This window comes from Vipera berus, assembly GCF_964194415.1.
Source record: "Vipera berus genome assembly, chromosome: 1".
Classification (NCBI taxonomy): domain Eukaryota; kingdom Metazoa; phylum Chordata; class Lepidosauria; order Squamata; family Viperidae; genus Vipera; species Vipera berus.
In genome coordinates this window covers 254,799,669-254,816,337 of record NC_138202.1, presented here as the reverse complement: position 1 = coordinate 254,816,337, position 16,669 = coordinate 254,799,669, and the positions used below count along the sequence as shown (strand labels likewise).

The window sequence follows — 16,669 nt, the reverse complement described above, 5'->3', positions numbered from 1 at the left end:
ATGTTCTTTCATAACCTTCCAATACCATAAGAACAGATAAAACCGATTCACACTTCCGTTATATCTATACCAAATAAACATTTTAAAATGCACAATGCTTCAGATGGTGTGTTAAGTTAAAATCTGCATTTTTATATAAAGCATTTATTAAAAATAAGCTTGTAAAAATAATTGAGATATCTGTACAGTAGTTGAGCACAAAAACATATTTTGTAAAATAAACAAAAATAATAAACATATTAAAAATGCTTATTTACAAGACTAATTGGAATACGATCATGAAGCTGTCACTAATGGCTGCTACTGTACTAATTCCATTGGCTGGGTGGGTTTCTGATAAAATGCCTGAAATAACGTTTGGTAAAGTAATTGTACACACATTTTATATACTTGCATTGTGTTCTTTGAATTTCTGTATTATAAAATTTAAATCTTGAAGAAGAATGATAGTCTGACTTGCTATCAGGATTAAACAATACAAAACAAAACAAAAAGCAGTAATGATCAGTATAGATAACATGTCTACGCATATACCTGAAACCAATGCATTGGCAAACACAAGTTTATTCTATGGGATTATGAAAAGGGGTTCCTCAGATACAATCAGACAGGGTTGGTTCTGTATCTATGCTGAAAGACTGGAGAAAGCAGATTGTTTTTTCCACTGGGGCTGCAATTTATTTACACCTTTATGTATTTCCATATGACTAACACTTTTTTTTATTAACACCCCTCCCCCCAAAAAATCTGGGTAGCAATTTCTATAAAATATACATGGAAACAATATCTTATTGTATTTAGCAATTGTGTAAGATTCCCAACTGGTTAAGAAAAACCTCCCTAATGCATTAATATTATGGTAACATGAAAACATGTTTCTTCCAAATCGTGCATTTGGAAAGCAGAGTGAAGCTTGTGAGGCTTTGGCTTCAGTTTCTTTCTTTCTTTTTTTTTAAAGTCCATTTTAATTATTTTACTATCTGGAAGGACTAGCATATTTAGTCAATTTGTGCAGTGATTTGCAATATGGCAACATTTCAAATGTCTGATTTTCCAATGTGCTGGGTGCACATTCTAATACTGAGTTACCTGAATCAGCTGTATTAATGTCCTTATTTCAGACCTTATTTGTTGTAGCATATGGATCCTGAAGGATCATATATTAACTGACTGATTAGAGAGTAAAATGTCTATAGTTCAGCCTTCAGTCCCACAGTTTAATGAGACCATCCCATCCACAAGTGATCACTTTGGATGTTTCATGTGGGTGCCACACTGCGCCAATGCAGACTTTGTCATGGGCTTTTAATCTACTGTAGAGTTTTGTTGTCTTCCAGTCCCAAATATTTAACTTTCCATCTGCATCACCTGAGGTCACATAGCTGTTTCAAAAAAAAAAGGGGGGGGGGAATTATACACTGAGATCATTTACAAAATAATTTTTAAACATAACCAATTCCAAACAACAGCATACATTTTAACAGAGAACAGATAGACCTTTCCTACTGTTTTATAGTCTGTTGTAGATTTTCTACTACTCTTAGCTGCTTTGGAGATGATGGCCCAATGTATGTGTTAAGATGGGAAAACATGATAATGCAGCTGCCTCAAAAATGTAGGACACTTAATCAGAAGTCTTGTTTTGACAAAAGTTTACACAACAAAGCTGTCTACTCAAGTCTGTATGGAGGGTTTAAACTTATACTGAAAACCAGGTGTAAGACTAAGATTTTCACACGATGCTCATTTTTGTTTCTAAGCAAAGAAATATATATGGGAGGCTTGTATTTTTAACTGTTTTTGATGCCACCTCCGAATAAATGCACACTGGCTTTGATTTTATCTGATATGGACTTTCAATTACTGCTTGAAAGGCCTTCTTGGAGTGGAATAACACAGCAGCTCTGTGCCTGAGGGCTCAACTCTCTTCCCACTCCTATTTAATATAAAGCCACTGAATGAGGTCATTTGTCATTATGGGTCTGTGTATGTCATATCCTGATGATACTCCATTATACATGTCTGCCCCAAACTGTTCCAAGTGATACCATTAAAGTCTTTCCTAAGGACTGTATGGGGAAAATCAGGCTTCGACTCAACCCAAATAAGGCTGAGTGGGTTGGTTTTAGACTATCCTGAATTTCCATCTTTAATGAGATGGGATAGTATTACACACACACACACACAGTTGATAAACTCAAGGAGCAGGTGGCTGCCATGGTCAGAAGACCTCTACACAAATAACAATTGCACTTAGACTTATATACCTCTTCAGTGTTTTACAGCACTCTCTAAGCAGTTTACAGAGTCAGCCTATTGCTCCCAACACTGAGTCCTCATTTTACCGACCTTGGAAGGATGGAAGGCTAAGTCAACCTTAAGCCAGCCAGGATCAAACTGCCGAACTGCTGGCAGTCAGCAGTCAGCAGAAGTAGCCTGCAGTACTGCATTCTAACCATATGCACCACCATGGCTCCAGTGTGCCAACTGTGCCCATTCCTGGATCAAGAGTCTCTGCCTCCAGTCACTCATGTCTTGGGTACTTCCCACTTGGATTACTGCAATGAGGCCTACATGGGGCTGCCCTGGAAAAGCATCTGGAAACTACAGCTACAATTCTGAACGCTGCATTGCATGCACTTTTAGACACACTGCAGAATGCTGACAGGCTGAGTATGCACCGAGACTCTGCCTTTTAGGCAGTCCCATTTTGTGTAGGCGAGGAGTCACACCTTCCCTGTTTTATGGAATACTCCATCCTGAGATTTGGATGCCCCAACTTTGCTGGCTTTCTGGAGGGCTATGAATATTAGACTTTTTCCTCAGCTGCTGTGGCCAGGAAATTTTGTTAGCTGCCTAAAGTTATTTGTTAAGATGGATGGCTGTATAAATTTAATACCTCCTTCTTTCCCCCTGTATTTCTCATAGTAAATTCAGATGGATACTCTGGCCATCACAGGAATGTTTGAAATTAGCCCATGGGTCAAAAAAGGCTGTCCAAATTTGACAGGATATCCATATAATACAGCATTTGATAAGCTGCTGTAGCCCAAAGACTAAATCTCAAGTCCACTTATTAGGGTATATGTAGTATCTCATTAATGTGCATTATATTCTAATCAACAATTGTCTTAAGAACTTCAGTAAACATTTGACAATTATGGCAGGTTTATATAAATCTCTCTACCTGTTGAGCCAAACTTGAAAATAAAAATGAAAGTGATATGTAATCCATATTAAGTATAGAAACAGTAGAATACGTACCTCATATCAGGTGAAAAATCTACTTGGCAAGCATAGCCTGCCACCATATGACCTTTGAAGATTTTCTTTTTGTTGAGCCTGAATCTGTTTTGAGCTCCAAAAATCAAAATCTGATTGTCCATTGATTGACAGGCAAGCCATTTTCCTGTTGAGGTAAAATATTAATGCACACGTGAACCTCTCATGGATTTTAAGAATCAAACATTCCTATAATATATAAAGATGTAAGCTACAGATACCCAAGAAATTGTTTGCAGAGGGCAAACGACCACAATTTTACCAGCTTGATCCTACATAACATTTCTGACATCACTGGTTTAACATGTCAAGAATTCAACTTGCAAAATTGACATCCGAAGAAGATATGCATCATTATAGCAAAGGTGGATAACTTGAAATGTCAACATGGAGACAACGAAAACAGCCGACAGAGCAGAAAATATACAAGGGAAATGTAGAAGAAAAAAAGTCTGATAATGAGTGCCAGGATCACCAGCATTTAAAGTAAAGAATCAAGAAACTAGGTTCTATTCTATTCTATTCTATTCTATTCTATTCTATTCTATTCTATTCTATTCTATTCTATTCATCCATCCATCCATCCATCCATCCATCCATCCATCCATCCATCCATCCATCCATCTATCTATCTATCTATCTATCTATCTATCTATCTATCTATCTATCTATCTATCTATCTATCTATCTATCTATCTATCTAATCCTCTGCAACATTTACACACTCCAGAACCCAGATAATCTATTTTTGAAATCTTGCATGTTAAATGAAAACTACTAAATATGATTACATCTTTTAAAATTAAAATATCCTACATAAGATACAAATGTAAGCTTACCATTTGGAGATAAAGTCACTGCTGGCATTGAGTGCATACTTGGCTCTGCTATGTACTTAAAATCTACTGGAATGTCCCTACAAAAGTAAAATATACGGATGAAGGCTACTGCAAATAAAATGTTCTTATATGAAAGGAGAGATTAGGTTACAGGATTCCGATATGAATTTATAATTCCAAAGTACAGTTTTACTTTCATCTGACATCACTATTAGTATTACTACCTTCCATGCCGGGGTTACAATCTACAAATATTTTTATGTCTAATGTCACAGTGGGATTATCGGTTACCAAATGAAACAGGGATCATCTCAAAATAAAACAAAGCAATAGCTGAATGATTTCCCATGAATGTTAAAGACTTGCATGAATTAAAATAATGAAAACTTTAATCCTTCATACTCCGCATTTTCCAGGACTGATGGGATGTAGAAGTGGCTGAGCCCAAAGGGTCTCTGCTAAAAACAAAACAAGTTGGCTACCTTAAGCCTTGAGAAATATATAATATCCTACCAGGGGAAATTTGGAAAATCTGTCATGTTAAAATGATTTGGAGAGAAGAAAACATAGTTCCTTTTAACTCTGAGTCTGATATTAGTGATGAAAGATGACATTAAGTCCTAAAGCTGCATTTCTGCACTGGGTATACAGAGCTCATGAATTCTTACTACTCTTTTTTTTACTATGATAATGTAAAGATAATGTTTGAAGCAGTAAGAGTTTCAAAAATTAGGAGTATCTAGATCTTTGTTACTTTGGATACAGGTTAAACACCAAGAGCAAGAACGAATGTTTGTTTATACATCCTAATCTTGATATGCTGACTCTTATGAAGCACTATGAGGCGATATGTAAGTCTAAGTGCTATTGTTATTGCTACTAAGAGGTTACATTTTACATATGGAGATAATAGCATCTCTTAAAAGTATTTAACAAATACTAACCAGTTAAATCACACACACGCATACACATTATACAGATTGCACACATATAAACCTGTTGATACACACACACACCCTGAAACACATTTTGTCTGAGCTATCTGTGTTCCACATTATGTTGTGGTTATCTTAACAATCTTAAATGTGGATTAACCTCCCTTCAAAGGATGGTTTGCAACACTTCTGTCATTGATGTGTATATTGAAGGAATAAGATATTTCTTATTAGACTTTAGTAAATTTCATTTTGTGAATCTTCTTGTAGCATCTAAGGATGTTTTATTTTTATTAACTAAATGTCTCCTGAAGCTCTTTGGAGAATTTCCTATAGCCAACAGAGATCTCGCACTGAAGATTATCAAAGGCAGAAAATATTCATTAGACAGCTATATTAACCTTCATAATATTTTCATGCAGCACATTAACAATGAATTATTTGGCATGTATATGCTCTCAGAAAGGTTAGTTGTGATAATTTTGTCACAGAACCATATAAAATAAAACCAAATGCTGTGGCCTGCAGTACAACCAGAAAACCACCTGCACTTTTAAAAAGCCAAATAGATGATATGTAACAGAAAAACCTTTTCCTTTTATTATGGCCAAAAAATAAAATAAAGAAGTTTGATTTGACTGCCGGTTTTTATACCCTGTGTACCTTTAAGCAATCCAACCCATGTTAGAAAAAGTAGATATTACTTTCTTTTACCACCCATAGCAGCTGAACCCCAGATAATCTGCATTCACTAGGCACTTGGTTAGCCAGGTGAGCACTAAGCATTTTGCTATTCTTTGATTTATATCTGGCCTTTTATTCAGGAGCTTGAGGTTATGAGTATCTAATAAAAACTTACCTGCCATTACAACACATTCATTCTTTATACATTACTGAATGTGTATGTATTACTGAAACAGCATACGGGGCTGGGGGCTCTGAGTATCATTAAGTGGTACTGATGAACCAGCAGACAGTGCTCTTTCGTTAAAGTCAATAGCCAATAAGGACCAAATCAATTATTGTTCTACAATGGTTCTAAAACTCCCCCTCACCCAAGGAAAATCCAGTCACCAAATATTTGCCTTCATTCATATGATTCTTTTCATTTGAAGTTAAAACTCTTTGTTGACTGACCCACCATTTTGAAATCCCAGATTTAATATTACGTTAGAAAATAATATCTTCTTTGTAGTCACGTTCCACCACTTTTCTTTCTTTGGCATTTTCATTTTTTTTCACTTTTAAGTGAACAGCAATCTAACTGATTTTATTTTAGCACCAAAACAGGCATACTAGATTACCAAAAACCAAGGATCAGACTTGGGAGATCTGATAAGGGCTCAGTTAATGCCTCTCTCTTCAACTATGAATTAGAGAAGGAAGACTGCAATCCAACCTTGGAAGCTCACTGGATCACAACTTGCTTTCTGGAGTTGTGGATTCTCCATCACTGGAGGTTTTCAAGAAAAGACAACCATTTGTCCAGGATGGCATAAGGATTCCTCCCTCGGGCAGGGGGTTGGAGAAGACGTTCCAAGACATCCCTTCCAGCCTTACGATTCTATCATTTTTCTCAAGAAATAAATGAACAAGTGTAATGCTTTTGACTCATTTGTTTACTTGGGTTCTCTTTCTCATTTTAGGATTTACACAAGAACTGATATCTCATATTTCTGCAGAAAGATTGACAATTCCAGATACCCAAATTTTTAAGCAGCAGTTTAAATATAATAACCTGGGATTGTGAATAGAATAGACTAATGGAAAAGTAGAGAGAAAACAACACATTTTACTGCTGCAATTATTTTTTTGCTTGTCCTGTTACTGTCAAATGCAACCAAACTTCAACTTACCATTCCCAGACTCTTAAACTCTTGTCATCCGACGTACTCACAAATCTTCGGTTCTCATCCACAAAAACAATGGTGTTGACAGCCCCCAAATGTCTATCATATTCCTGAACAATTTCTCCACTTCGAATATCCCACTGCAGGGGAAGACCAGCATGAATTATTTTTCTGAAATTTTGAAGGGGATGATACACAAAATTTGCAAAATTTTATGGAAATATGCCAAGATATCTATGTGTTAGAAAACTTAACTTTAAAAGAACTTTAAGCTTTAAAAACTTTAAACCTGTTGCAACTGCAAGAAAGCCATTTGAATGAAGATTTGCAAGCTGAGTTGAAACTATGTTGCTCTAAATAAATTATGAAGCTTTTGAGTTACCTGAACAATTTTCTTATCTGACATTCCTGCTACAAAAAGATTCTGCTTATCTTCATCAGGATTGAATTTGACACAGTAAGGAACTTTCCTGTTGGTGAATCTTGAAATACACTGCCCTAGAGCGAAAACAGTTGGAATAGGAAGATGTTCACAACTTTTAGCTTTTAAAGTTTGGTTTTAAGACAGCTGACTGGAGGGGCCTGCTGGTCTAAAGACTTCCTGAAAACCAGGAGAGGGAAAGGGGCATGCATTGGAATAAAAAAAGACAATTTGTGGGGGCAAGTACAGTGTTTAGAAAAGAAGGCAAGGTTTTGGGGCACTATATACAGATCAAGAGTAGTAATTTATAAATCATTTGGCAATGTTGGACTAACCTAAGAACTGACAGAGGTTGACAGAGAAATATTCTTGCCCTGAATGCTTAATGTGTTACTAGTAAATGCAAATATTTGAAACTCAGAATTGAGATGAGAGGTCCTTGGTGCTCTCTGAATTTGCTTGTTTTCTCGCAGATGTTTCATTACCCAAAACTAGGTAACATCATCAGTGCTCATGCTTATGTGTGTTAATAAAAAATTAAGGCAGAAGACAAAAATAAGCCTTCCAGTCAGTAGGAATATCCAGGAAACAGACTTATATATTTAGACAAACCATTAGTCCGTCTAGCCTGCAACAATTAGCAATAGACTCCGCAGAGTTTGTGAAGGAATCTTTCCTAGTCTTACTTGAACATACTAAACAAGGAACTCAGAAAACAGAGTATTGCTCCTTTATTGAGCTATTAGTTTGCCTTTTCCATCTCAGCATATGCATCTATGATTGATGTGTTTTTATGTTATGGAATCATCCTTTAATGTATCCTGAAAGTACAATGCATCATTAAGAGGGCAATACTGTATCCTGCTTGAAGTTTATCCTTTGAAAAATGCACATTATATAAGCAATCTTTCCACGCATACAAATACCTGTTTCAGTGTCCCATAGTTTGAGATAGCGGTCATACGCGGCACTGAGGAATTGGTTCCCAGCATTGTTAAAGCATATATCCCTAACAGCTTTACTGTGTCCTACAAGATGGAAATCGTACCATTAGAACTGAAGAGAATCTAAAACATAAACCTCTTTATGAAGAAATCTCTCGTAACTCTTGTTAAGATGATAACATTGATAATGTGATGATAACATAACGTAACATAACATCGTTAAGATGTAGGTGCTTCATCACTGGAGGCTTTTAAGAAGAGACTGGACAGCCACTTGTCTGAAATGGTATAGCAGGGGGCCAGACTAGAAGACCTCCAAGGTCCATTCCAGCTCTATTCTGATTGATTGATGAAGACTAGTTATTTAATGATTATCTCTAACCCTTCTCTGTGGGTGCGCCGACCCTCTGGAATGAGTTGCCTCCGGAGCTGCGGATGGGCCCTGACCTTCGGTCCTTCTGCCATGACCTGAAGACATGGTTGTTCCAACAAGCGGGCCTGGACTGACTACGATTTTTAATTAGGCTTTTTACTGGGTTAAATTGTCTTGTAATTTTGCATTTATTGTTTAATTCTCTTTTTAAATTTTTTACTCTATGTTTTTTAATTTTTATTGTTGTGAGCCACCCCGAGTCCTCAGGGAGAAGGGCGGCATATAAATTTAATAAAATGAAATGAAATGAAATGAAAAATATGTTTACCCTGTTTTGCTACTAACAGGCATAGCTGATAATAAATAATTAAAGCCACATTTAAAACAACAATATCCATTTTAAAGTCAAAATCAGCATTACAAAACTGAAATATCTTATCTGAAAATCATCCAAATGCCAAGACTTCGCTTTACACCTTTTTCACGGGTATTTTCTTGGTCAAAATGATACATTGGAGCAGCAGATGCCAAGTTCAGAAAGAATAAATTTGTACCATCGCGCTGAAATCTTGGTTTGCCTTTTACTTAAAACTCACGTATATGCCCACCAATCTCCAAATTTTGGGAAACTTTGGTTTACATAAGGCAACTAAATCTCAGTCATGCACATATAGAGTCATTTTAAAAAATAGAGTAAATAATATTACCAATGAATGTTCTCAAACATCTTCGTTCACCGTACACTTCCCAGAGCTTTGGGGTAGAGGAAAATACATTTTCAGACAAATTTAAATAGAATCGCACACAGTTGCTATATATGCAAAGACTTCCATTTTAAAACTAACCCACCTTCAAATATAAACTATCGTACAATTTGTATATTCAAGCGTAAGTAAATTAAAGCATCAGATCCACTTACTGAATTTTTTGCAACTTTGGGAATTGGGAATATTGGGAATTGCAATTCAGCAAATCTCTAAACTATGGGTTTACCAACTGTTTTAAATGAATGTATTTCTTATTAAATAAGCATTTAGCAGCCCTTAAAAGTTATAACCCTGGATGGCCCTGGCAAAAGCGTGACAATTGCTACTGAGTTTACATTAATGTAAGCATTAAAGAGCAAATGTAGTCAAAACAAAATTAAAGCAGGGATAGTATACGCTTTGAATCCATTTACCTTAATTTTACAGTCCATGGAAGAAGATAAGAGCAGATGGCCAGAAAGAGGAAACAGCCTGACGGCACTGACTCCCTTAAACAAAAACATAACTATGAATATGGATGCATTTTCCTTTTCAAAATATGTATTTCAGTACCATACGATCACTTACAGGTGCTTCTAGTACCATTAACGTTTGGTGCCTAAAGCACAGCAACCATTCTACATCTCCCAAGATGCACCAATGACTAGGCTCTGAGTTGGTTTTGTCTTCTAATTTCCAAGGCCAATATATTATGACTGCTGTATATTCTAAAGTTTGGGTAGTTTTGGATAAGCCCCTTTTCTAACATGCTGGAAAACTGCAGTTACTCAAGGTTAACAAACCAATAGCTCCTATAGAATCCCAAAAATGTGCATGAATTGAAACCACAACAATACATTTAATTCTACAAAAAGAAGAGTTAATGCCAAGATAAATATGTACATAGTCACATTTCACGGGAAAAGCTTGATAGTCTACTGAGACAATTTAATATTCCCAATCTGAGTATAGTAGTTTCCCCACACCATTAACAAATATTAATATGGCAATAAATGATGCTAATACTTAAGATGAGCATTGAGACACTGTAATTCAAAAGCAGCTATGTCTCCAGTGAAAAGATGTCTTCCCTCTAGCTAGGGAAAGAGGTTTGCTGGTATAACAAATGGCTGGCCTACCATATTACTATCATTTGACCTAGTATTACGTTATTTTGAGACTTCCATACTTCCTATAAATGTGACCATGCAAAAATGAGAGATACTTCAGGGCAAAAAAAAGAGCCTTGGTGGAGCAGTGGGCTAATGCCTCATTAAGTAACACTAGCTGCCTGCAATTAGTGCAGGTTCGCGTCCCACCAGGCTCAAGGTTGACTCAGCCTTCCATCCTTCCGAGGTAGGTAAAATGAGGACCCAGATTGTTGGGGGCAATAAGCTGACTTTGTAAAAATGCCGCTTGGGGGGGGCGAAAGCCCTAATAAGCAGGCATATACATAGAATGAAGGCTATTGCTAAGCACATTGATTTGTGCTTTAAATTGTAAGCCGCCCTGAGTCTTCGGAGAAGGGCGGGATATAAATGGGATTTTTTTAAAAAAGGAGATTTTTGAGCCACAGATAATACTGGGATAGGTTAGGTTTGGAATGTATACTTTGAAACTTGCTGTGAACTCATCAAAACCCTCCCACAAGCACACAAAAGACCTTATAATATACCACTCTAATGCCTGGCATTTTCCCCAAGTCTTCATATTATTAACAGGTACCACTGGTTTCCATGAATGAGTAGCCATTCAAGACTAGATCTCTAAGGCCAATGGTTTTAAAATACATATGTGAAAAATACTTTGATTCTGAAATAGTTTGCTTTTGAGTTTGAAACAGATGCTTTGAGTTAAAAATAGGTTGTTTTGATTATTCTGGAAGTGTTTTGCGATTAAAACATGTGTTTCCAATTTGGAACACAATTGTTTCGAGCTCAAACTACTTCCAGAATTGGTTGAAACAACTTATTTTAAATGTAAAATAATATCTGTATTTTAAAAGCAGCAGATTATATGGAAAAGTAATGGTAACTAGCAGAGATAGGCTAGAAATTGGGAATAAAATTGACATATGGTAATAAAATTTGTTTAGTAATATCCTCTGCAATTTCTTCCAACATTCTGAAATTCTGGAAAATTTGGAACAGGTTTATCCTAATTATAATAAATGAAAAGACTGCAAAGACGCAAGCGAGGAAAATATAAGTTTCAAGTGTTCCTTACCTTTGTATGACCTGACCATACATGGATTTGTTTCTTAGGAAGGTAACATTTTTCAGGGGGTACTGTTGAACGAAGGTTAACGCCAACATCCTGAGGAACATGAAGGTAGGACCTCCCTTGATAGTCGTACATATCTTTGACTAAAAGAAAAATAAATAAATGAATATATCAGATAAATAATAGACTAATTTAATATTTAGGTGGCTGTGAAGTGTATACAATGTGTATACAATTTAGGATACAATGAAGTGTATCCCAAACACTGGCCTTAAATTCAATTTCTTTGGGTAGCTTCTTGATCAATAGCTCAAATGCAGTTAGTTTCTATCCTTGAGCTCTATGTGCATATTTGTATTCATCCATCCACCCAGTGAGGTCTACTCTCTTTAGGTTCTGTCCCTCTGATTGGGATTTGAAAGCTGGCATTCTCATTATCCCAACCCCTCTTTGAAATCCCTTCTTGGTAGAGATCAGCTTTGTTCCCCCTCAGGCTTGATGACTGCTGAAAATCAACCTGTTCTGCCTCAGATCAGAAAAGAGCAAGTTGTAACTGAAGATGGGCTCTGCAGGACCATGAGTTTTGCTTCATGTTTCAGTTTTAAAGGTTTACTTGATTTAATCATTTTATACTTATACTTGTAATTTTGGATTGTCTTTTATATTAAGGCTGTTAGTTGCCCTGAGCTATTGTGAGGAGAGATATAGAAGCAAAATGAATGCATAAATAAATAAGTTAAACTGAGACCTTAAGAAATAGTAAATCACTAATATGACTTGACAAAAAGTTTAATTTTATGGCAGGATAGGCATGCAGATATTTTTTTAAAAAAACCATGCTGTTATTTAAAAATAATCTTTGTGGTATATGTATATGTGACACCTCTCTTGCCTTGGAGGACATTCCATGGGAATGAATGAATGAATATATATATATATATATAATTAGATATAGATATATATGAAAAATATCCTAAATGCTTAATTTCATCTTTCAAACTGATTTGCAATATGGGAAAGAGTGTTCCATTGAGTGGGAAAGAAGGTCATAAGGAAAATAAAACAAAATCCTGGTGACATGCATAAATCCTAGGATAATGACTAGTAGAACTCGTTTCAGAAAGAGAAGGAAACATTATCTAGAACAGGGGTGTCAAACTCAATTTCACTGAGGGCCGCATCAGCATTGCGGTTGCCCTCAGGGGGCCGGGTGGGTATGGCCAGGGTGGGCGTGGCCTACTGGGTGGGCGTGGCCAGCTCTACATCGTTCGCACCAAGGGTGCCTATGGGGGCCCGGGCAGGAGTGGGACAGATCTGAGGGTCTCTGGCAGAAGGAGGGTCTCTGGGCCAGGGCCAAGGCAGTGGGGGCCATTCCCTCACAGTTTCCAGCATGGCTTCGCGGGCCACATAAAACCACTTCGCGGGCCAGATCTGGCCCCCGGGCCTTGTGTTTGACATGTCTGATCTAGAATGATTATAATATAAGGAGGAAACAGCAAAAGCTTGTGTCCATGTTGCTATAGGTTTTTCACATCAACACTAACACTTTTTGACTACAACTTTAAATTTTAACAGCAAAAACTATGAGTTTTAATTGTATCATTTCTTTGGCAGAGCAGTATGATTAACTGATGTTAAAATATTTTCTTCCTTTCCTGCATTAAAGGCATCTCTCTACTGAATCTGACCTACATGGGAGAGAAGTAGGTCATGTAAGGTAGTTTATCAATAAATTCTTATTTTTTTTCCTCAGCTGCTACAAAATATATTTCTTTTTGTTTTACGTTTTAATTTTTCTTAATTGTTTTATGATTGTTTGCCACCCAGAATCACTTGTCTGAAATGGGTGGCTATAGAAATTAAATAAATAAAAACTCACAGATTAAAAGAAAAAAACACCTTACAAATATAAAGATCCAGGTGCCTATAGAAACTACCTCAAAAGGAGTTTGCAAATTAAAAACCAAAGAGCTGACATTTGAGATGAGAATCCAAGCAAATACTTCCACAGTGTTCCCAATAGTTCAATCCATCCACGTCTAAAGTTTAACTGCAAGTTGAATTTTTTTCCTGTGTTACCACAAACAAAAAGCATTTTTAAGCTTCTTTCTTACTGATCACACATACACACATATGTAAACAGAAGCACCCACCCTGTGCTGACTTCTAGCTATGGTGTATTAGGCAGTGGAGGGATTCAAATATGTGAACAACCAGTCCTCTGTGTGGATGCCACTTCCAGAAGTCCATTCTGGGCCTGGGCAACAAAAAATTAGCTACCGGTTCTGCTGAAGTGGCGCCAACTGGCTGAATCCCACCACTGGTATTAGTTCAATAGTTCAATTAGTTCAATAAAAGACAGATATGGGATTATCTCTAATAGTCACGCAGTGGGAAGTTATGAAGAAATGCAGATGAATTGCTAACAGTATAACTTACCATGCAAAACTGTCTTTTCTTCTCCAGGTTTATCATCTTCATGTTTGCCCTTCTTCTGCCTTTTTGCAGTTATTTCATCCAGTTCCCTCTGTTCTTCCTAAATGGCCAAACGTTAAAAATTACAGTTGATTTTACAAATGCACACACATGCGTGTTTACATATGTGTGTACACATACTTCCAATACCAGCCATAGATAGGGTCATTTCACATATCCTTGTTTTTACCCACTTGTAGGATGCACAGGAACTATAAAGAAAAATGTGGTTAGTTATGCTCCAACATAAATGCTCCTTCTCTCCTTACTTGGTGTCTTTGATAGCAGATGTACTATAAAGGTAAAGGTAAAGGTTCCCCCGCACATGCGTGCTAGTCATTTCCGACTCTAGGGGCCAGTGCTCATCTCTGTTTCAAAGCCAAAAAGCCAGCGCTTGTCCGAGGACGTCTCCGTGGTCATGTGGCCGGCATGACTAGACGCCAAAGGTGCACGGAACGCTGTTACCTTCCCACCGTAGTGGTCCCTATTTTTCTACTTGCATTTTTTTATGTGCTTTCGAATTGCTAGGTTGGCAGAAGCTGGGACGAGTAACAGGCCCTCACTCTGTTACGCGGCACTCGGGATTCGACCCGCCAAACTGTGACCTTCTGATCGACAAGCTCAGTATCCTAACCCACTGAGCCACTGCGTCCCTATCAGATGTACTATAGAGAGTGTATAATAGTGCTTTGAGGAGACTGGAAAGGGTGTTAGTCAAAAACGAATATTAAAACATTCTGAAGAACAGCATCAAATTCATTTGTGGCTGAATACATGAGTCCTCTTTTGTGTGATGCTATAGCAAGCAACATTTCTTTGCTTCATTTTCAGCAAAAAAAACAACTAAGATTTAGAAATTTATTTGATGATATATTTTCTATTTTTTGCTACTTTGTGTCCTAGATATACAACTCAAGATTTCAATTACAACACAAATATGGAGAGTATGTCAAAATAACAACTATGGTTTAAAATAGTGTCAGTAGTCTGAGTAGAGCTGTCTGTTTTGTTAAGTGACATCTTGATGCTCTGTAATTTAAGGAATTACTTTTCAAAAACCATCTGCATCATTTATACCCTGTAAGCTGTTTTTTCTGATTCCAGGACACCAGAGTAGCGTATTCTGTAATGAATAAACATTTTTAAAAAATCAATGATTAGGAAACCTAGTACTATTCACATATTTTAGACTTTATCTCCCATCAGGTACAGCAGAATGACCAATTGCAAGCAACTGAATTGTGGGACCTGTAATTCAAAACAGTTGGATAGCAACCAGTTGTTGTCCAGAATTAGAGTTCCTTTCCCATTTAAAAGACCAGAACAGGAGTACAACTGCATAGATAAAGAAGTGTCATAAAACAGAATGTGGGACTTCCTCATCCCAATCTTTACTTCCTATATACTTGAAAATAAAAAAATAAAATAAGGGGTACTCACTTCAGAAGGTTTTGCAACCTCCTTTTCATCAACATATTTTGCCCAAGGTCCCAAGAAGCCATCTATGTTAGATGCATCATTCTGTTTGAATTTTTTTCTTTTCTCTATTTTCTTTTGTCCTGTTTCAAACACTGTTAGACCTATGGACAATAACAAAAGATTATGTCCAGATTTGAAAGCAATTCTTACTTGAAGGATGACAGAATAGTCTTCTGCCTCCTGAAATATCAATTGATGCTTTCGTACAAAATCAAGTTTGATCTGTGGACAAGTTCATGATAATCCCCATTTCATGCTCATATGTAGCCAATAAAATTGTAAATAGTTTTGGCATGATTTGTAACTATGATGTTTATACACTACTTCTACTGCTAAACTCTGCTATGATTAGGTTCCATATTAGTTTTCTCCTTATAGCACATTTATCACATTAAGAGATAACTGAATAAAGGCATTCTTAGAAAACAAAAACGGTGAGGACTACCTGCAACCCAACACTTTCTTTAGAAATGTTATCACTTGCCCAGAAAACAAAGATAAGCTATGGCAATAAGAAGAGTACTAGAGGTCACAGTTAATCTGCCCCCCCCCCCCCCGCTTTTTGAAGGCAACCATGACATCTTCAAAATTTTAAAACATATCTGAACCACTCAAACAAGTCACAACTCCTGTCGTGGACATGTTTTCCTCATGCATCAAAGAGTGATGGTTCATACAATGCTTGTTAGTTTGTGAATGCAAGAATACAGCAGGGCTTTTCAACCAGTGGTACGCATACCACTTGTGGTACATTAACGAGTGGCAGGTGGTACGCAGCCCTGCCTAGCCAAGTGTAGTGGGGGAGGGAAAGAGCCAGTGAAGGCAAGGACTTACAGTGAGAGAGTCCTCCCGAGCTGCAGAGTGGCTGGGGCTAGGCAAAGGCCCCAGGCTCATTTCTGGCTCACCCTACCCCATGAGAAAGGAGGAGGAGGGGGGGGCGGAGACAGGAGAGGCTATAAAAGGAGGCAGTTTGGGCTGGAGAGGGAGAGAGAGAAAAAAGCAGCAGCCTTGGGAGGAGGTGGAGTCAGCTCTAGCTGCACTGAAGGGAAAGAAGAAGGAGGAGGAGGAGGAGGGTGGGGTGGGGTGGGGTGAGAGGAGAGGG

The 16,669-nt window shown here is 37.2% G+C and overlaps 1 protein-coding gene across 2 annotated transcripts in view; it reads right to left on the bottom strand.

Moving 5' to 3' along the window:
- Positions 1 to 652: 652 nt before the first annotated feature.
- The window catches only part of CDC40 (cell division cycle 40), a 42,967-nt gene continuing 26,950 nt past the window's right edge, over positions 653 to 16,669 (bottom strand). For both annotated transcript variants that reach the window (XM_081314745.1, XM_081314746.1), the window contains 11 exons: positions 15,529 to 15,668; positions 14,053 to 14,149; positions 11,617 to 11,756; positions 9,825 to 9,899; positions 9,352 to 9,397; positions 8,254 to 8,355; positions 7,289 to 7,404; positions 6,913 to 7,046; positions 4,122 to 4,198; positions 3,265 to 3,409; positions 653 to 1,382 (listed from right to left, as the gene is read on the bottom strand). In XM_081314745.1, the coding sequence (XP_081170871.1) occupies positions 1,205 to 1,382; positions 3,265 to 3,409; positions 4,122 to 4,198; positions 6,913 to 7,046; positions 7,289 to 7,404; positions 8,254 to 8,355; positions 9,352 to 9,397; positions 9,825 to 9,899; positions 11,617 to 11,756; positions 14,053 to 14,149; positions 15,529 to 15,668 (1,250 nt within the window). In that variant the 3' untranslated portion in view covers positions 653 to 1,204. The remainder of the gene's footprint in view (positions 1,383 to 3,264; positions 3,410 to 4,121; positions 4,199 to 6,912; positions 7,047 to 7,288; positions 7,405 to 8,253; positions 8,356 to 9,351; positions 9,398 to 9,824; positions 9,900 to 11,616; positions 11,757 to 14,052; positions 14,150 to 15,528; positions 15,669 to 16,669) is intronic.